Source organism: Entelurus aequoreus, linkage group LG06 (assembly GCF_033978785.1).
Source record: "Entelurus aequoreus isolate RoL-2023_Sb linkage group LG06, RoL_Eaeq_v1.1, whole genome shotgun sequence".
NCBI classification, from domain to species: domain Eukaryota; kingdom Metazoa; phylum Chordata; class Actinopteri; order Syngnathiformes; family Syngnathidae; genus Entelurus; species Entelurus aequoreus.
The window spans coordinates 4,450,569-4,473,068 of record NC_084736.1 but is presented as its reverse complement, the minus strand read 5'-3'; the positions used below and the strand labels follow the sequence as shown (position 1 = coordinate 4,473,068).

Below are 22,500 nucleotides of genomic sequence, written 5' to 3'. Positions count from 1 at the left end.
GCAAGGCAAAATTTTACAAGAAAAACTGAACATTTGTGCAATATTATGATAAAAGTTGGAATTTTACTCTAACAGTCGCAATTTTACAAGAAAAAAATTAACATTTTTGCAATTTTATGAAAAGAGTCGTAATTTGACTCGACCAAAGTCACAATTTTATAAGAAAACTTTACAATTTTGGCAATATTATAATAATAATCGGAATTTTACTCTGCAAAATTATGACAAAAGTCATAATTTTACTCAAAAAATTTCACTATTTTACAAGAACAACAACATAATTGGCAATATTGTGATAAAAGTCAGAATTTTATACGACAAATGTCACCATTTTGCATTAAAAAGTGATAATTTTATGAGAAAATATTGCTATATACATATAGCAATATGTTTATAGCAATACATATTTTTTTATTTTTTTTTAGTAATTTTGGCCAAAGGGGGCGCATTTCAATATCTTACACACACTTGTTATTTCATATGTTGACCTTTTAAAAGCGACACTATTGGGACCATGATTTATGTCATCACTTGTTCACACCTCCTCATATGGAAGCTACTTTTCTTTCTTCCTGTCTCAAGAAGGGTGGAAAATACAAATACACACACACACACACACACACACACACACACACACACACACACACACACACACACACACACACACACACACACACACACACACACACACACACGCTTGTATTTGTTACCTTCTTGAGACCTGAGAAAAATGCCTCCCTCTTTAGGACCAGCCTTTCTAGATATATAAAGAAGTGTATTTACAACATTAATAATATATACATACTATGCAAAGAAGGAAAAAGGTCACAATTTCACGAGAAAAACGTGTAATTTTGGCAGTATTATGATAAAAGTCGTTATTTTACTCAACGCAAGGCAAAATTTTACAAGAAAAACTGAACATTTGTGCAATATTATGATAAAAGTTGGAATTTTACTCAATAACATTCGCAATTTTACAAGAAAAGCTTAACATTTTGGCAATTCTATGAAAAGAGTCGTAATTTTACTCGACCAAAGTCACAATTTTAAAAGAAATCTTTTAAATGTTGGCAATATGATAACAATAATCGGAATTTTACTCAAAAAATTATGACAAAAGTTTTATTTTTTTGTTTGTAATTGTTTTTTAATCTTCATTATTTACTTCAAGTTATTACAGTATGTCTCTATATACATATTTATTTATTTTTTTAAATTAATTTTAGCCAAAGGGGGCGCATTTCAATATCTTACACACACTTGTTATTTCATATGTTGACCTTTTAAAAGCTACACTATTGGGACCATGATTTATGTCATCACTTGTTCACACCTCATATGGAAGCTACTTTTCCTTCATGTCTCAAGAAAGTTGGAAAACACACACACACACACACACACACACACACACACACACACACACACACACACGCTTGTATGTGTTACGTTCTTGAGACCTGAGAAAAATGCCTCCCTCTTTAGGACCAGCCTTTCTAGATATATAAAGATGTGTATTTACAACATTAATAATATATACATACTATGCAAATATAAAAAAAGCTTGTTGTGACAATTTCACAAGAAAAACGTATAATTTTGGCAGTATTATAATAAAAGTTGTTATTTTACTCAACAAAACGCAACATTTTACAAGAAAAAGTGAACATTTGTGCAATATTATGATAAAAGTTGGAATTTTACTCTAACAGTCGCAATTTTACAAGAAAAGCTTAACATTTTGGCAATTTTATGAAAAGAGTCGTAATTTGACTCGACCAAAGTAACAATTTTAAAAGAAAACTTTAAAATGTCGGCAATATTATAACAATAATCTGAATTTTACTCAAAAAATGTCAGTTTTACAAGAACAGCAAAAGGTGATAATTTTACATTAAAACGTCATAATTTAACGAGAAAATATTGCAGTATTACAGAAACAGAAAGAATATGAGAAATTGTTCCCAATTTTATCAGAAAAAAGTCGACACATTGTGAGAAAAAGACTGCTTTTAGTTCATTTGTAATTTTTTGAGAAATTGTTCCCAATTTTATAAGATTTTTTTTGTTTGTAATTGTTTTTTAATCTCCATTATTTACTTCAAGTTATTACAGTATGTCTCTATATTCATATATATAATTTTTTTTTAAATACATATTGACCAAAGGGGGCGCATTTCAATATCTTACACACACTTGTTATTTCATATGTTGACTTTTCAAAAGCAACACTATTGGGACCATGATTTATGTCATCACTTGTTCACACCTCCTCATATGGAAGATACTTTTCCTTCTTCATGTCTCAAGAAAGGTGGAAAACACAAGAACACACACACACACACACACACACACACACACACTCTTGTATTTGTTACCTTCTTGAGACCTGAGAAAAATGCCTCCCTCTTTAGGACCAGCCTTTCTAGATATATAAAGAAGTGTATTTACAACATTAATAATATATACATACTATGCAAATATAAAAAAAAGCTTATTGTGAAAAATGAGTTTGAATTTCACAAGGAAAAAGGTCACAATTTCACAAGAAAAACATATAATTTTGGCAGTATTATAATAAAAGTTGTGATTTTACTCAACGCAAGGCAACATTTTACAAGAAATTCTGAACATTTGTGCAATATTATGATAAAAGTCGCAATTTTACAAGAAAAGCTTAACATTTTGGCAATTTTATGAAAAGAGTCGTAATTTTACTCGACCAAAGAAAACTTTACAATGTTGCCAGTATTATGATAATAATCTGAATTTTACTCTGCAAAATTGTGACAAAAGTCATAATTTGACTAAAAAAATTTCACTATTTTACAAGAACAGCAAACAAATTGGCAATATTGTGATAAAAGTCATAATTTTATATGACAAATGTCACCATTTAGCATTAAAAAGTAATCATTTCACATACAAAAGTAATAATTTTATGAGAACTTTACTTACTTACAATTTTACAAGCACAACAAAACAATTGGCAATATTGTGATAAAAGTCAGAATTTTATAAGACAAATGTCACCATTTTGCATTAAAAAGTAATACTTTTACATTAAAAAAAAGTAATAATTTTACGAGAAAATATTGCAGTATTACAGAAACAAAGAATACTAGAATTTGTTCCCAATTTTATAAGAAAAAAGTCGACGTGAGAAAAATTTGAAATTTTTTTGTTTGTAATTGTTTTTTTAATCTTCATTATTTACTTCAAGTTATTACAGTATGTCTCTATATACATATTTATTTATTTTTTTAAATACATTTTGACCAAAGGGGGTGCATTTAAATATCTTACACACACTTGTTATTTCATATGTTGACCTTTCAAAAGCGACACTATTGGGACCATGATTGATGTCATCACTTGTTCACACCTCCTCATATGGAAGCTACTTTTCCTTCATGTCTCAAGAAGGGTAGACATACAAGTACACACACACACACACACACGGAATACTAGTAGTATGTCCTCCTCTGCACATGAATAGTTGAATATTGGGCCACAACATATGTCGCATGTCCGATTCAATCAAGCGCTCAATGGCTGCAGAGCGGTGACAGCTGTCTTCATGGCGTGCTGCATCCATCACACCTACCTGACCAACATGGCGGGCTCGTGTGGGTGTGGGCTCGTGTGGGTGTGGGCTGCCATGTAAAGGTCCCACACTAATGTATGCCAAATAAGTCTCGGAGGTGTGTTGTGCTAAAAAACTAGGCTTGATGCTGGAGTTTAAACACTTTACAAGTGCTTTCAGGAAGCACCGTTTGGTGTGTCTGTAGCTTTAAGAAGGACCTATTATTGTTTACCTACGAATGAAAATAGCAAAAGTCCTACCAATTTATAAGACTGGAAACAAACACCAGTTTACAAACTTCAGACCTGTTTCTCTACTTCCACAATTTTCTAAAAACATTGAAAAACTGTTCAACAACAGATCTGACAAATTCATAAATAAAAATAAAAATAACCAATACGGATACAGATCCAACATCTCAACATCAATAGCATTAGTCCAAATAATGGAAGAGATCACAAATGCAATAAGTAGTAAAAAAAAAAAATGCTGCAGAGTTTATGGATTTAACAAAAGCATTTGACACAATTAATCAAAACATCTTAATAAGTTAGAAAGGTATGGCATCAGAGGGTTGGTATTGAACGGGGTAAGAAGCTACTTAACCAACAGGAAGCGATACGTGAAGATAGGCCGACACACTTCCACAGAGCTAAGATGATCTTGTGGCGTACCTCAGGGATCAATACTCCGACCAAAATTGTTCAAGCTCTATAGAAATGACATTTGTAAAGTTACAAAGGACTTAAAGTTAGTATTATTTGCAGATGATACAACTGTGTTTTATGTTTTGACTGTACTTGAATGTATAATAGACTGTATTTATATTATTCACATGTGAATAATGCTGTATAATAGACTGTATTTATATTACTCACATATGAATAATGCTGTATAATAGACTGTATTTATATTATTCACAGGTGAATAATGCTGTATAATAGACTATTTATATTATTCACATGTGAATAATGCTGTATAATAGACTGTATTTATATTATTCACATGTGAATAATGTTATATAATAGACTGTATTTATATTATTCACATATGAATAATGTTGTATAATAGACTGTATTTATATTACTCACATGTGAATAATGCTGTATAATAGACTGTATTTATATTATTCACAGGTGAATAATGCTGTATAATAGACTGTATTTATATTATTCACATGTGAATAATGCTGTGTAATAGACTGTATTTATATTATTCACATTGTGAATAATGCTGTATAATAGACTGTATTTATATTATTCACAGGTGAATAATGCTGTATAATAGACTGTTTTTATATTATTCACAGGTGAATAATGCTGTATAATAGACTGTTTTTATATTATTCACATATGAATAATGTTGTATAATAGACTGTATTTATATTATTCACATGTGAATAATGTTATATAATAGACTGTATTTATATTATTCACATGTGAATAATTCTGTATAATAGACTGTATTTATATTATTCACATGTGAATAATGCTGTATAATAGACTGTATGTATGTTATTCACATGTAAATAATGCTGTATAATAGACTGTATTTATATTATTCACAGGTGAATAATGCTGTATAATAGACTCTATTTATATTATTCACATGTGTATAATGTTGTATAATAGACTGTATTTATATTATTCACATGTGAATAATGTTGTATAATAGACTGTACTTATATTATTCACAGGTGAATCATGCTGTATAATAGACTGTATTTGAATTACTCACATGTGAATAATGCTGTATAATAGACTCTATTTATATTATTCACATGTGTATAATGTTGTATAATAGACTGTATTTATATTATTCACATATGAATAATGCTGTATAATAGACTGTATTTATATTACTCACATGTGAATAATGCTGTATAATAGACAGTATTTATATTATTCACAGGTGAATAATGCTGTATAATAGACTGTATTTATATTATTCACAGGTGAATAATGCTGTATAATAGACTGTATTTATATTATTCACATGTGTATAATGTTGTATAATAGACTGTATTTATATTATTCACATGTGAATAATTCTGTATAATAGACTGTATTTATATTATTCACAGGTGAATAATGCTGTATAATAGACTTTTTTTATATTATTCACAGGTGAATAATGCTGTATAATAGACTGTTTTTATATTATTCACATATGAATAATGTTGTATAATAGACTGTATTTATATTATTCACATGTGAATAATGTTATATAATAGACTGTATTTATATTATTCACATGTGAATAATTCTGTATAATAGACTGTATTTATATTATTCACATGTGAATAATGCTGTATAATAGACTGTATGTATATTATTCACATGTAAATAATGCTGTATAATAGACTGTATTTATATTATTCACAGGTGAATAATGCTGTATAATAGACTCTATTTATATTATTCACATGTGTATAATGTTGTATAATAGACTGTATTTATATTATTCACATGTGAATAATGTTGTATAATAGACTGTACTTATATTATTCACAGGTGAATAATGCTGTATAATAGACTGTATTTGAATTACTCACATGTGAATAATGCTGTATAATAGACTCTATTTATATTATTCACATGTGTATAATGTTGTATAATAGACTGTATTTATATTATTCACATATGAATAATGCTGTATAATAGACTGTATTTATATTACTCACATGTGAATAATGCTGTATAATAGACAGTATTTATATTATTCACAGGTGAATAATGCTGTATAATAGACTGTATTTGAATTACTCACATGTGAATAATGCTGTATAATAGACTCTATTTATATTATTCACATGTGTATAATGTTGTATAATAGACTGTATTTATATTATTCACATATGAATAATGCTGTATAATAGACTGTATTTATATTACTCACATGTGAATAATGCTGTATAATAGACAGTATTTATATTATTCACAGGTGAATAATGCTGTATAATAGACTGTATTTATATTATTCACAGGTGAATAATGCTGTATAATAGACTGTATTTATATTATTCACATGTGTATAATGTTGTATAATAGACTGTATTCATATTATTCACATGTGAATAATTCTGTATAATAGACTGTATTTATAGTATTCACATATGAATAATGTTGTATAATAGACTGTATTTATATTATTCACATGTGAATAATGCTGTATAATGCTGTATTTATATTATTTACATGTGAATAATGTAAATACTGTACAGTTTATTATACATCATTATTCACATGTGAATAATTCCACTGACACAGTCTCCACCATCGACTGAAACACTCTCCACCTTCCACTGACACACCCTCCACCTTCCACTGACACACCCTCCACCTTCCACTGACACACCCTCCACCTTCCACTGACAAACTCTCCACCTCCACCGCCATGGTCTGATGACCTCCTAGTGCAGATGTGATAGTGTTTACTCACACGGCTCCTCTGTACTCAGCCATCATTGGTCCATATACTTACATATGTGTGTGTGTGTTGTGTGTTTCTCTTTGTTTGGTATGTGTATCCGTGTGTACGTATGTGATAAAGGGGGATGTGGGTCATTGGGGTGTTGTTTTCAACTTAGAAATGCAAGGCAAAGTGCTCTACATTTATGTATGAAAAGCGCTTCATATATAAAGTTTGATTGGTTGATACGGGCTGATGTTTCTCTCCATCTATCCCTCAGCTTGTTGTGCACAAAGAGGATATACGCGGAAGAAGTCATCACCCGTGCCTTGCTGACCACCTTCAGCATCCATCATGGCCTGGATCGCCTTGCTGTGCACTGTGGCCCTCAGTAACGTGGCCCCGTCCTCGCAAGGTAGGTCTTCAACCACTTCTTCCTAGCGCGTGGTGCTGATATATTATTATATATATATTTATTTATATATTGCACACGCTGCATCCTTGACCACCCTCTGTATTGCAAAGGAGCGTGTCATATTATTTACATGTGAGCTGCGCTATGATGCTTGTAAGTGTATCGACTTGCTGAGCAGGCTGGAAGAAGCACTTGATTAAGCCACTGTAAAGTGTGTGTGTGTGTGTGTGTGTGTGTGTGTGTGTGTGTGTGTGTGTGTGTGTGTGTGTGTGTGTGTGTGTGTGTGTGTGTGTGTGTGTGTGTGTGTGTGTGTGTGTGTGCGTGTGTGTGTGTGTGTGTGTGTGTGTGTTCTTGTATTTATACCCTTCTTGAGACATGAAGAAGGAAATGGTCCCAATAGCATTGCATCTAATAGGGAGCCAAATACTAGAGTCTGTGAACATTGCTCCAAAGTCAGGATGTTTTTTTGTTGATTTAATGTGCATACGAGAGTAAAGATTGACAGGTGCAAAGGCAGCAATATCCAATGTCTCATTTGGTGGTGACATCTATCAAAATGAGGGCGGTCCCAAAAAGGAGGGATTTTCACATTGACTGTTAAAAGTGCTCCCCTCTCTGGTCAACATATGAAATAACAAGTGTGTGTAAGAAATTGGGCAAAATTAATAAAAAGTAGGGATGTCCGATAATGGCTTTTTGCCGATATCCGATATGCCGATATTGTCCAACTCTTTAATTACTGATACCGATATCAACCGATACCGATATCAACCGATATATACAGTCGTGGAATTAACACATTATTATGCCTAATTTGGACAACCAGGTATGGTGAAGATAAGGTACTTTTTAAAAAAATGAATCAAATAAAATAAGATAAATAAATTAAAAACATTTTCTTGAATAAAAAAGAAAGTAAAACAATATAAAAACAGTTACATAGAAACTAGTAATTAATGAAAATTTGTAAAATTAACTGTTAAAGGTTAGTACTATTAGTGGAGCAGCAGCACGCACAATCATGTGTGCTTACGGACTGTATCCCTTGCAGACTGTATTGATATATATTGATATATAATGTAGGAAGCAGAATATTAATAACAGAAAGAAACAACCCTTTTGTGTGAATGAGTGTAAATGGGGGAGGGAGGTTTTTTGGGTTGGTGCACTAATTTTAAGTGTATCTTGTGTTTTTTATGTGGATTTAATTAAAAAAAAAAAAAAAAAAAAAAAACGATACTGATAATAAAAAAAAACCGATACCGATAATTTCCGATATTACATTGTAACGCATTTATCGGCCGATATTATCGGACATCTCTAATAAAAAGTAAAATAAATATGTACATAAAGACATACTGTAATAACTTGAAGTAAATGATGAAGATTAAAAACCAATTACAAACCGAAAATTTAAAAAAATTAAAATTGAAGTACTTTTTTCACAATGTGTCGACTTTTTTCGTATAAAATTGGGAACAATTTCTCTTTCTGTTTCTGTAATATTGCAATATTTTATCGTAAAATTGTTACTTTTTTATTTTTTGGGAGCGGTATAGCTCGGTTGGTAGAGCGGCCGTGCCAGCAACTTGAGGGTTCCAGGTTCGATCCCCGCTTCCGCCATCCTAGTCACTGCCGTTGTGTCCTCGGGCAAGACACTTGACCCACCTGCTCCCAGTGCCACCCGCACTGCTTTAAATGGAACTTAGATATTGGTTTTCGCTGTGTAAAAGCGCTTTGAGTCACTTGAGAAAAGCGCTATATAAATATAATTTTTTAACTTATGTAAAATTATTACTTTTAATGCAAAATGGTGATATTTGTCTTATAAAATTCTGAATTTTATCACAATATTGCCAATTGCTTTGTTGTAAAATAGTGACACTTTTTGAGTAAAATTATGACTTTTGTCATAATTTTGCCAAGCAAAATTCAGATTATCATTATAACATTGCCAAAATTGTAACGTTTTCTTCTACAATTGTGACTTTTGTCGAGTAAAATTACGACTCTTTTCATAAAATTCGCTTTTTTTATATTTGCATAGTATGTATATATTATTAATGTTGTAAATACACTTCTTTATATATCTAGAAAGGCTGGTCCTAAAGAGGTAGGCATTTTTCTCAGGTCTCAAGAAGGTAACAAAGACAATATTGTGTGTGTGTGTGTGTGTGTGTGTGTGTGTGTGTGTGTGTGTGTGTGTGTGTGTGTGTGTGTGTGTGTGTGTGTGTGTGTGTGTGTGTGTGTGTGTGTGTGTGTGTGTGTTCTTGTATTTTCCACCCTTCTAGAGACATGAAGAAGGAAAAGTATCTTCCATATGAGGAGGTGTGAACAAGTGATGACATAAATCATTGTCCCAATAGTGTCGCTTTTAAAAGGTCAACATATGAAATAACAAGTGTGTGTAAGATATTGAAATGCGCCCCCTTTGGCCAAAATTAATTTTTTTTTAAAAATAAATATGTATATAGAGACATACTGTAATAACTTTAAGTAAATAATGAAGATTAAAAAGCAATTACAAACCAAAAATTACAAATGAACTAAAAGCAGTCTTTTTCTCACAATGTGTCGACTTTTTTCTTATAAAACTGGGAACAATTTCTCATATTCTTTCTGTTTCTGTAATACCGCAATATTTTCTCGAAAAATTATGACTTTTTTTTAACGTAAAATTATTACTTTTTAATGCAAAATGGTGACATTTGTCATATAAAATTTTGACTTTTATCACAATATTGCCTTTTTCTTAAATTGTAAAACAGTGACACTTTTTGAGTAGAATTATGACTTTTGTCATAATTTTGCCAAGCAAAATTCAGATTATCATTATAATATTGCCATAATTGTAACTTTTTCTTCTAAAATTATGACTTTTGTCCAGTAAAATTACGACTCTTTTCATAACATTGCCAAAATGTTTTGGCTTTTCTTGTAAAATTGCGACTGCTATTGAGTAAAATTCCAACTTTTATCACAACATTGCACAAATGTTCAGTTTTTCTTGTAAAATGTTGACTGGCGTTGAGTAAAACGACGACTTTTATTACAACACTGCCAAAATTCTAAGTTTTTCTTGTGAAATTGTGACCTTTTTTCTTGTTGAATTCCAACTCATTTTTCACAACAAGCTTTTTTTTATTTATTTGCATAGTATGTATATATTATTAATGTTGTAAATACACTTCTTTATATATCTAGAAAGGCTGGTCCTAAAGAGGGAGGCATTTTTCTCAGGTCTCAAGAAGGTAACACATACAATAATGTGTGTGTGTGTGTGTGTGTGTGTGTGTGTGTGTGTGTGTGTGTGTGTGTGTGTGTGTGTGTGTGTGTGTGTGTGTGTGTGTGTGTGTGTGTGTGTGTGTGTGTGTGTGTGTGTGTGTGTGTGTGTGTGTGTGTGTGTGTGTGTGTGTGTGTGTGTGAGTGTGTGTGTGTGAGTGTGCGTGAATGTCAATAACATTTGCTGACCAGTCAGAGCATGGCAAGGAGGCATGTAATACTAGCATATGTGTGCTGTCTACCATAGCATATTTCCATTTTATTACCATTGTGTATTTATTCCTTTGTGTGTGTGTGTGTGTGTGTGTGTGTGTGTGTGTGTGTGTGTGTGTGTGTGTGTGTGTGTGTGTGTGTGTGTGTGTGTGTGTGTGTGTGTGTGTGTGTGTGTGTGTGTGTGTTTTTACGCCTGGCAGCAGGTGACCTGGTTGTGCTGCATGATGCTGAAGGGTGTGTGTGTGTGTGTGTGTGTGTGTGTGTGTGTGTGTGTGTGTGTGTGTGTGTGTGTGTGTGTGTGTGTGTGTGTGTGTGTGTGTGTGTGTGTGTGTGCTGGGTGTCCTGCTAGTAGGCTGACACACAGACAGCAGCTGGCCATCTGCTGCAAGGCTCCCAGTCAGTGCGGTGCCAAGCGGCCTCTGGGTGACGGACATTTAGCGAGGAGTAGGGGGCTTCAGAGGGTGGAGAGTGGGCCGCACAAAGGAGAGTTGCCGTGGTGAGGTGCCAGTCGATGAAACGGTAAACCACGAGAGAAAGAGGACGGCTGGGATTGACATTTGTTTGCAGTTTATGCTGGTGTCAGCAGTTGTGTTGGCGTCACTGCTGTGTGGCTCGTCATTGGAAGACGCAATATTCTCTTTTAATGCTAGTCTGCCTTGGACATGAATTTGGACACACCTTCTCCTCAGTCAATCTTTATTTCCATGACTATTTACATTGTAGATTGTCACATCGAAACTATGAATGAACACATGCGGAGTTATGTACTTCACAACAAAAAAAAAAAAGGTGAAATAACCGAAAACATGTTTTATATTCTCAGCCACAGCCTTGTATAAAGTGCGAGGAAGTAGGCGTGGCATTTTTTTTTTTTATATATATATACATATAGATCACAATTTGTACACGATGCGAGTCAAAGTGCTTCACAGAAAATTACAAGAAGGCAAAAATAAACATATTAAATATAAAATCAAATTAAAATCAATCAAATAGTGCAGATAAAATACTTTCCGTTGTCAAATGTCTTTGCTTGTTCTCTACGATGTGGGTGAGTCCATAACACGCTAAATGGCCGATTAAAAGATCGTGTATGTGTGTTGGACTTTTTATTTGTTTTTTCTTTGTTTTTTATTTTATTGGGCCGCCGTGACCAGTTCTGTCATTTTCATTGGTCGGATGTGACAAGGTACTATTTTTTTTTTGCCGGCATGTGAAGCTTGTGAAGCTGGAAAAATCCATAAATTAGCCACAGCGTTGTATAAAGTGCAAGGAAAAAAAGTAAGCAAGGCAAGTTTTTTTTTTATAGATCACAATTCGTACGCAATGCAATTCAAAGTGTTTCACAGAAAATTACAAGAAGGCAAAATAAACATATTAAATATAAAAGCAATCATAATGTAGATTAGAATCAAATTAAAATCAATCAAATAGTGTAGATAAAATACTTTAAGTTGTCAAATGTCTTTGCTTGTTCTCTACGATGTGGGTGAGTCCATAACACGCTAAATGGCTGATTAAAAGATCGTGTAAGTGTGTTGGACTTTTTCTTTGTTTTTTCTTTGTTTTTTATTTTATTGGGCCGCCGTGACCAGTTCTGTAGTTTTCATTGGTCGGATGTGACAAGGTACTATTTTTTTTTTTGCCGCCATGTGAAGCTTGTGAACCTGGAAAAATCCATAAATTAGCCACAGCGTTGTATAAAGTGCAAGGAAAAAAAGTAAGCAAGGCAAGTTTTTTTTTTTATAGATTCCAATTCGTACACAATGCAATTCAAAGTGTTTCACAGAAAATTACAAGAAGGCAAAAATAAACATATTAAATATAAAAGCAATCATAATCTAGATTAAAATCAAATTAAAATCAATCAAATAGTGTAGATAAAATACTTTCAGTTGTCAAATGTCTTTGCTTGTTCTCTACGATGTGGGTGAGTCCATAACACGCTAAATGGCTGATTAAAAGATTGTGTAAGTGTGTTGGACTTTTTATTCGTTTTTTTCTTTGTTTTTCATTTTATTGGGCCGCCGTGACCAGTTCTGTAATTTTCATTGGTCGGATGTGACAAGGTACTATTTGAAGCTTGTGAACCTGGAAAAATCCATAAATTAGCCACAGCGTCGTATAAAGTGCAAGGAAAAAAAGTAAGCAAGGCAAGTTGTTGTTTTTTTCTTATATCACAATTCGTACGCAATGCGAGGCAAAAATAAATACAAATATTAAATAAACCTAAAAACAGTCATAATCTAGATTGAAATCAAATTAAAATCAATTAAATAGTGTAGATAAAATACTTTCAGTTGTCAAATGTCCTTGCTTTGTTCTCCACGATGAGGGTGAGTCCATAACACGCTAAATGGCTGATTAAAATGTTGTGTAAGTGTGTTGGACTTTTAATGTGGTTTTCTTTGTTTTTCATTTCATCGGGCCACCGTGACCAGTTCTGTAATTTTCATTGGTCGGATGTGACGAGGCACATTTTTTTTTGCCGGCATGTGAAGCTGGAAAAATCCATAAATTAGCCACAGCATTGTATGAAGTGCAAGTAAAAAAAGTAGGCAAGGCAAGTTTTTGTTTATAGATCACAATTTGTACACAATGCGAGGCGAAAAAAATAAAATAAAATAAAATAAACATAAAAACAATTAATCAAAATTAAAATCAAATTAAAATCAATTAAATAGTGTAGATAAAATACTTTCAGTTGTCAAATGTCCTTGCTTGTTCTCCACAATGGGGGTGAGTCCATAACACGCTAAATGGCTGCTTAAAAGATCGTGTAAGTGCGTTGGACTTTTTCTTTGTTTTTTCATTTTATTGGGCCGCCGTGACCAGTTCTGTAATTTCATTGGTCGGATGTGACAAGGCACATTTTTTTTTGCCGCCATGTGAAGCTTGTAAAGCTGGAAAAATCCATAAATTAGCCACTGCGTTGTATAAAGTGCAAGGAAAAAAAGTAAGCAAGGCAAGTTGTTTGTTTTTTTTTATATCACAATTCGTACGTAATGCGAGGCAAAAATAAATACAAATATTAAATAAACCTAAAAACAGTCATAATCTAGATTGAAATCAAATTAAAATCAATTAAATAGTGTAGATAAAATACTTTCAGTTGTCAAATGTCCTTGCTTTGTTCTCCACGATAAGGGTGAGTCCATAACACGCTAAATGGCTGATTAAAAGATTGTGTAAGTGTGTTGGACTTTTTATTTGGTTTTCTTTGTTTTTCATTTTAGGAAAGGCAAGTTTTGGTTTATACATCACAATTTGTACATAATGCGAGGCGGGGGGGAAAAAAATTAATAAACATAAAAACAATCAATCAAGATTAAAATTAAATTAAAATCATTTAAATAGTGTAGATAAAATACTTTCAGTTGTCAAATGTCCTTGCTTGTTCTCCACGATGGGGGTGAGTCCATAACACGCTAAATGGCTGCTTAAAAGATCGTGTAAGTGCGTTGGACTTTTTCTTTGTTTTTTCATTTTATTGGGCCGCCGTGACCAGTTCTGTAATTTTCATTGGTCGGATGTGACAAGGTACTATTTTTTTTTTGCCGCCATGTGAAGCTTGTGAAGCTGGAAAAATCCATAAATTAGCCACAGCGTTGTATAAAGTGCAAGGAAAAAAAGTAAGCAAGGCAAGTTGTTGTTTTTTTTTTATATCACAATTCATACGCAATGTGAGGCAAAAATAAATACAAATATTAAATAAACCTAAAAACAGTCATAATCTGGATTGAAATCAAATTAAAATCAATTAAATAGTGTAGATAAAATACTTTCAGTTGTCAAATGTCCTTGCTTGTTCTCCATGATAAGGGTGAGTCCATAACACGCTAAATGGCTGATTAAAAGGTTGTGTAAGTGTGTTGGACTTTTTATTTGGTTTTCTTTGTTTTTCATTTTAGGCAAGGCAAGTTTTGGTTTATAGATCACAATTCGTACACAATGCGAGGCGAGAAAAAAATTAAATAAACATAAAAACAATCAAAATTAAAATCAAATTAAAATCAATTAAAAATCAATTAAATAGTGTAGATAAAATACTTTCAGTTGTCAAATGTCCTTGCTTGTTCTCCACGATGAGGGTGAGTCCATAACACGCTAAATGGTTGATTAAAAGATCGTGTAAGTGCCTTGGCCTTTTTCCTTAGTTTTTTCTTTGTTTTTCATTTTATTGGGCCGCCGTGACCAGTTCTGTAATTTCATTGGTCGGATGTGACAAGGCACATTTTTTTTTGCCGGCATGTGAAGCTTGTGAAGCTGGAAAAATCCATAAATTAGCCACAGCGTTGTATAAAGTGCAAGGAAAAAAAGTAAGCATGGCAAGTTGGTTTTTTTTTTTTTATATATCACAATTCGTACACAATGCGAGGCAAAAATAAATACAAATATTAAATAAACATAAAAACAGTCATAATCTACATTGAAATCAAATTAAAATCAATTAAATAGTGTAGATAAAATACTTTCAGTTGACAAATGTCCTTGCTTTGTTCTCCACGATAAGGGTGAGTCCATAACACGCTAAATGGCTGATTAAAAGATCGTGTAAGTGTGTTGGACTTTTTATTTGGTTTTCTTTGTTTTTCATTTTAGGCCAGGCAAGTTTTGGTTTATAGATCACAATTCGTACACAATGCGAGGCGAGAAAAAAATAAAACATAAAAACAATCAATCAAGATTAAAATCAAATTAAAATCAATTAAATAGTGTAGATAAAATACTTTCAGTTGACAATTGTCCTTGCTTTATTCTCCACGATGAGGGTGAGTCCATAACACGCTAAATGGCTGCTTAAAAGATTGTGTAAGTGTGTTGGACTTTTTCTTTGTTTTTCATTTTATTGGGCCGCCGTGACCAGTTCTGTAATTTTCATTGGTCGGATGTGACAAGTACTATTTTTTTTTTGCCGCCATGTGAAGCTTGTGAACCTGGAAAAATCCATAAATTAGCCACAGCGTTGTATAAAGTGAAAGGAAAAAAAGTAAGCAAGGCAAGTTTTTTTTTTATAGATCACAATTCGTACGCAATGCAATTCAAAGTGTTTCACAGAAAATTACAAGAAGGCAAAATTAAACATATTAAATATAAAAGCAATCATAATCTAGATTAAGGTCAAATTAAAATCAATCAAATAGTGTAGATAAAATACTTTCAGTTGTCAAATGTCCTTGCTTGTTCTCCACGATGAGGGTGAGTCCATAACACGCTAAATGGCTGATTAAAAGATTGTGTAAGTGTGTTGGACTTTTTATTCGTTTTTTCTTTGTTTTTCATTTTATTGGGCCGCCGTGACCAGTTCTGTAATTTTCATTGGTCGGATGTGACAAGGTACTATTTTTTTTTTGCCGCCATGTGAAGCTTGTGAACCTGGAAAAATCCATAAATTAGCCACAGCGTCGTATAAAGTGCAAGGAAAAAAAGTAATCAAGGCAAGTTGTTGTTTTTTTTTTATATCACAATTCGTACGCAATGCGAGGCAAAAATAAATACAAATATTAAATAAACCTAAAAACAGTCATAATCTAGATTGAAATCAAATTAAAATCAATTAAATAGTGTAGATAAAATACTTTCAGTTGACAAATGTCCTTGCTTTGTTCTCCACGATAAGGGTGAGTCCATAACACGCTAAATGGCTGATTAAAAGATCGTGTAAGTCTGTTGGACTTTTTATTTGGTTTGCTTTGTTTTTCATTTTAGGCAAGGCAAGTTTTGGTTTATAGATCACAATTCGTACACAATGCGAGGCGGGGGAAAAAAAAAATAATAATAAACATAAAAACAATCAATCAAGATTAAAATCAAATTAAAATCAATTAAATAGTGTAGATAAAATACTTTCAGTTGACAATTGTCCTTGCTTTGTTCTCCACGATGAGGGTGAGTCCATAACACGCTAAATGGCTGCTTAAAAGATCTTGTAAGTGCGTTGGACTTTTTCTTTGTTTTTTCATTTTATTGGGCCGCCGTGACCAGTTCTGTAATTTCATTGGTCGGATGTGACAAGGCACTTTTTTTTTTTGCCGCCATGTGAAGCTTGTGAAGCTGGAAAAATCCATAAATTAGCCACAGCGTTGTATAAAGTGCAAGGAAAAAAAGTAAGCATGGCAAGTTTTTTTTTTTTTTTTATATATCACAATTCGTACACAATGCGAGGCAAAAATAAATACAAATATTAAATAAACATAAAAACAGTCATAATCTAGATTGAAATCAAATTAAAATCAATTAAATAGTGTAGATAAAATACTTTCAGTTGACAAATGTCCTTGCTTTGTTCTCCACGATAAGGGTGAGTCCATAACACGCTAAATGGCTGATTAAAAGATCGTGTAAGTGTGTTGGACTTTTTATTTGGTTTTCTTTGTTTTTCATTTTAGGCCAGGCAAGTTTTGGTTTATAGATCACAATTCGTACACAATGCGAGGCGAGAAAAAAATAAAACATAAAAACAATCAATCAAGATTAAAATCTAATTAAAATCAATTAAATAGTGTAGATAAAATACTTTCAGTTGACAATTGTCCTTGCTTTATTCTCCACGATGAGGGTGAGTCCATAACACGCTAAATGGCTGCTTAAAAGATTGTGTAAGTGTGTTGGACTTTTTCTTTGTTTTTCATTTTATTGGGCCGCTGTGACCAGTTCTGTAATTTTCTTTGGTCGGATGTGACAAGGTACTATTTTTTTTTTTTCCGCCATGTGAAGCTTGTGAAGCTGGAAAAATCCATAAATTAGCCACAGCGTTGTATAAAGTGCAAGGAAAAAAAGTAAGCAAGGCAAGTTTTTTTTTTATATAGATCACAATTCGTACACAATGCGAGGCAAAAATAAATACAAATATCAAATAAACCTAAAAACAGTCATAATCTAGATTGAAATCAAATTAAAATCAATTAAATAGTGTAGATAAAATACTTTCAGTTGTCAAATGTCCTTGCTTTGTTCTCCACGATAAGGGTGAGTCCATAACATGCTAAATGGCTGATTAAAAGATCATGTAAGTGTGTTGGACTTTTTATTTGGTTTTCTTTGTTTTTCATTTTAGGCCAGGCAAGTTTTGGTTTATAGATCACAATTCGTACACAATGCGAGGCGAAAAAAAATATAAAAAATTAAATAAACATAAAAACAATCAATCAAAATTAAAATCAAATTAAAATCAATTAAATAGTGTAGATAAAATACTTTCAGTTGTCAAATGTCCTTGCTTTGTTCTCCACGATAAGGGTGAGTCCATAACACGCTAAATGGCTGATTAAAAGATAATGTGATTCACTTCACTTTCTTTCTTTAGAAAATGTATTCCTATAACATTTTATCTAATTGTGTGTATATATATATATATATATATATATATATATATATATATATATATATATATATATATATATATATATATATATATATATATATATATATATATATATATATATATATATATATATATATATATTTATTTTATTTTTTTAATTTATTTTTTTATTTTTTTTTATGTCTGCTTTATGCATTTTACGACCTCTGGGACTCGTCCATGTTGCCTTCACCTGCAAGTGTTACATTTTCTTGGGAATAATCTTCCTGCTATCTGAAGTGTCCCCTTAGACAATATTAATAATGCATTAATAATCAATTGCAAGTGCATCCAGCCCCCAAAGCACAAATATTTTCTTTCTGTGATAGACTCGGGCGCACACGTGTGTGTACAAAAAAAAAATGCTGACCTGCAGCAACGTACTGCTGAATTTTAATTAATGTATCTAATTTGCCTTTATTGCCATGAGCCGAGGAGCAGGAGTGAACAGAAAGAAGAACAATGGAGATGGAAGATAGGACGGGTTTGTGGAAAAAAGGAATGGAGCTTAACAGGAGTCATGTTCAACCTAACATAATAGTGTGAGAGTCCAGTCCATAGTGGATCTAACATAATAGTGTGAGAGTCCAGTCCATAGTGGATCTAACATAATAGTGTGAGAGTCCAGTCCATAGTGGATCTAACATAATAGTGTGAGAGTCCAGTCCATAGTGGATCTAACATAATAGTGTGAGAGTCCAGTCCATAGTGGATCTAACATAATAGTGTGAGAGTCCAGTCCATAGTGGATCTAACATAATAGTGTGAGAGTCCAGTCCATAGTGGATCTAACATAATAGTGAGAGTCCAGTCCATAGTGGATCTAACATAATAGTGTGAGAGTCCAGTCCATAGTGGATCTAACATAATAGTGAGAGTCCAGTCCATAGTGGATCTAACATAATAGTGTGAGAGTCCAGTCCATAGTGGATCTAACATAATAGTGTGAGAGTCCAGTCTATAGTGGATCTAACATAATAGTGTGAGTCCAGTCCATAGTGGATCTAACATAATAGTGTGAGAGTCCAGTCCATAGTGGATCTAACATAATAGTGTGAGAGTCCAGTCTATAGTGGATCTAACATAATAGTGAGAGTCCAGTCCATAGTGGATCTAACATAATAGTGTGAGAGTCCAGTCCATAGTGGATCTAACATAATAGTGAGAGTACAGTCCATAGTGGATCTAACATAATAGTGTGAGAGTCCAGTCCATAGTGGATCTAACATAATACTGTGAGAGTCCAGTCCATAGTGGATCTAACATAAGAGTCCAGTCCATAGTGGATCTAACATAATAGTGAGAGTCCACTCCATAGTGGATCCAACATAATAGTGAGAGTCCAGTCCATAGTGGATCTAACATAAGAGTCCAGTCCATAGTGGATCTAACATAATAGTGAGAGTCCAGTCCATAGTGGATCTAACATAATAGTCCAGTCCATAGTGGATCTAACATAATAGTCCAGTCCATAGTGGATCTAACATAATAGTCCAGTCCATAGTGGATCTAACATAATAGTCCAGTCCATAGTGGATCTAACATAATAGTCCAGTCCATAGTGGATCTAACATAATAGTCCAGTCCATAGTGGATCTAACATAATAGTCCAGTCCATAGTTTACACACATTGGGCTATAAAACACTTCTGCTTATGTACAATAAGCCAACCTTCTTACATACAGTACTGCTCACACCCCCCCCCCACCCCCCCATGACAGAGTGCCACATGTACCCTGACGGAACATTCCGCTGATTGTCGGTGAACACCGGAGAATGCAATGTCGCTCCCAGACTCCATTAGGTGTGCTTAATGTGGCAAACATGGCAGGCGTCTGCGGCGAAGGCGTTTGTGATGGAGCCCCGACAACCCGCCTTTTCATTTAGCACGGGCGCTAACCTTGCTGCGCTGTACATGCTATTTCACCAGGGTGGCAGCCAGGCCATTAGCAGGCTATTTGGAAGTCATTTTGCTGGGTGATACACGTGGCGGCTTTCAATTTGCAAACATGCTCACGTGTGCTCGTGTGTCTTGTTTATTCACTATTTATGTTGTCTACACAGCCTCTCAACTACACTACTTAAATATGCTGTACTGTAATTGTCCTCCCTTTGTCTTCCTTTTCAGTTACTTGTTGTAATACTCACATGTGATGTACTGTAAGTACAGTACATGCTCATGCATTATAGTCTTTTAGTGTTACTACAAACAATGCAACAGGAACTATTGTTACAAATGATTAATACTAAACACATTTGGGTAAACTAACTCTTCAACTCCTGTTTCCAAACATCCTCCCTACTGCCTTGCTTTTGTAGTACTTTTGGGGGCTACTACGAATGTGGGTGTCGATCCAATACCAATATAAGCACAGGGGCAGACATACCTGTAAGAGATATGTATAGACTGCAATGTGACGCCAGTAAACAACACCAAAACTTTAAATGTTTGAAAATAAAGAATATTACCGTATTTTTCGGACTATAAGGCGCACTTAAAATCCTTTGTATTTTTCTTAAAAATCGACAGTGCGCCTTATAACCCGGTGCGCCTAATGCAGTGGTCCCCAACCTTTTTGTAGCTGCGGACCGGTCAACGCTTGAAAATTTGTCCCACGGACCGGTGGGGGGGGGGGGGGGGGGTGTGGGGGGGGGGGATTAATTTTTTTTTTTTTTTTTTTTTTTACATAAATAAATAAAATCATGTGTGCTTATGGACTGTATCCCTGCAGACTGTATTGATCTATATTGATATATAATGTATATATTGTGTTTTTTATGTTGATTTCATTAAAAAAAAAAAAAAAAAAAACATTTTAATTTCTTGTGCGGCCCGGTACCAATCGGTCTGCGGACCGGTACTGGGCCGCGGCCCGGTGGTTGGGGACCACTGGCCTAATGTACGGAATAATTCTGGTTGTACTTACCGACCTCGAAGCAATTTCATTTGGTACACGGTACACGGATTTAAAAATGTTTTTTTTTTTTTTTTTTTACATAAATAAATACAATCATGTGTGCTTACGGACTGTATCCCTGCAGACTGTATTGATCTATATTGATATATAATGTATATATTGTGTTTTTTATGTTGATTTCATTAAAAAAAAAAAAAAAAAAAAAAAATTAATTTCTTGTGCCAATTTCACTTTTTGCAGTGTAAACTTCTTATTTTCCTCTATCTTCTTGTCATGTGACATTCATCCTCCACTGTTGCCATTTCTAATATAAAGTAGCGTAAAGTTCTTACTTACCTCGAAGCAATTTCATTTGGTACACGGTACACGGATTTAAAAATGTTTTTTTTTTTTTTTTTTTACATAAATAAATACAATCATGTGTGCTTACGGACTGTATCCCTGCAGACTGTATTGATCTATATTGATATATAATGTATATATTGTGTTTTTTATGTTGATTTCATTAAAAAAAAAAAAAAAAAAAAAAAAATTAATTTCTTGTGCCAATTTCACTTTTTGCAGTGTAAACTTCTTATTTTCCTCTATCTTCTTGTCATGTGACATTCATCCTCCACTGTTGCCATTTCTAATATAAAGTAGCGTAAAGTTCTTACTTATATCTCGCTATGGAAGCGCTAAAAACTACCGGTGTGGTGAGTACACTACAAAAAGTGAAATCTAAGTAAGATTAAATATCTCAAATAAGGCTGATATTTGCCTATTTTCTGTCTGATAAGATAATTCTTCTCACTGAGCAGATTTTATGTTAGAGTGTTTTACTTGTTTTAAGTGTTTTGCTCCTAAATGATCTCAGTAAGATATTACAGCTTGTTTGCTGAGATTTGATGAGCTATATTGAGTAAAACATGCTTGAAACTAGAATATCAACTGTTGCAAAGCTGTGTCATCAACACTCACAAGTAGAAAACTGCTTTTTTAAAGTCATTATTTCTTACTTCAAGCATGAAAAAAAAAATGATGATGCGGAGCGCATATCATTATGTCACGATAATGGCACCATTACATGTTATGTAGACCAGTAGTGGTCCCCAACCTTTTTGTAGCTGGGGACCGGTCAACGCCTGAAAATTTGTCCCACGGACCGGGGGGGGTGTTTTTTTTTTGTTTTTTTTGTTTTTTTCTTTTTTTTTTCCCATAAAGAAATACAATCATGTGTGCTTACAGTCTGTATCCCTGCAGACTTTTTTGATCTATTTTGATATATAATGTATATATTGTGTTTTTTATGTTGATTTAATTTAAAAAAATA

General features: G+C 33.2%; 2 protein-coding genes across 2 annotated transcripts in view; one reads left to right on the top strand and one right to left on the bottom strand.

Annotated features, from left to right (window-relative positions):
* The window catches only part of LOC133651771 (adhesion G protein-coupled receptor L1-like), a 1,026,396-nt gene that overhangs the window by 753,066 nt on the left and 250,830 nt on the right, over positions 1 to 22,500 (bottom strand). The gene's annotated exons all lie outside the window — the stretch shown is intronic.
* The window catches only part of LOC133651774 (adhesion G protein-coupled receptor L1-like), a 309,731-nt gene that overhangs the window by 139,510 nt on the left and 147,721 nt on the right, over positions 1 to 22,500 (top strand). The window contains exon 4 of the mRNA XM_062049891.1: positions 7,278 to 7,412. Coding sequence (XP_061905875.1) covers positions 7,352 to 7,412 — 61 coding nt within the window. The 5' untranslated portion in view covers positions 7,278 to 7,351. The remainder of the gene's footprint in view (positions 1 to 7,277; positions 7,413 to 22,500) is intronic.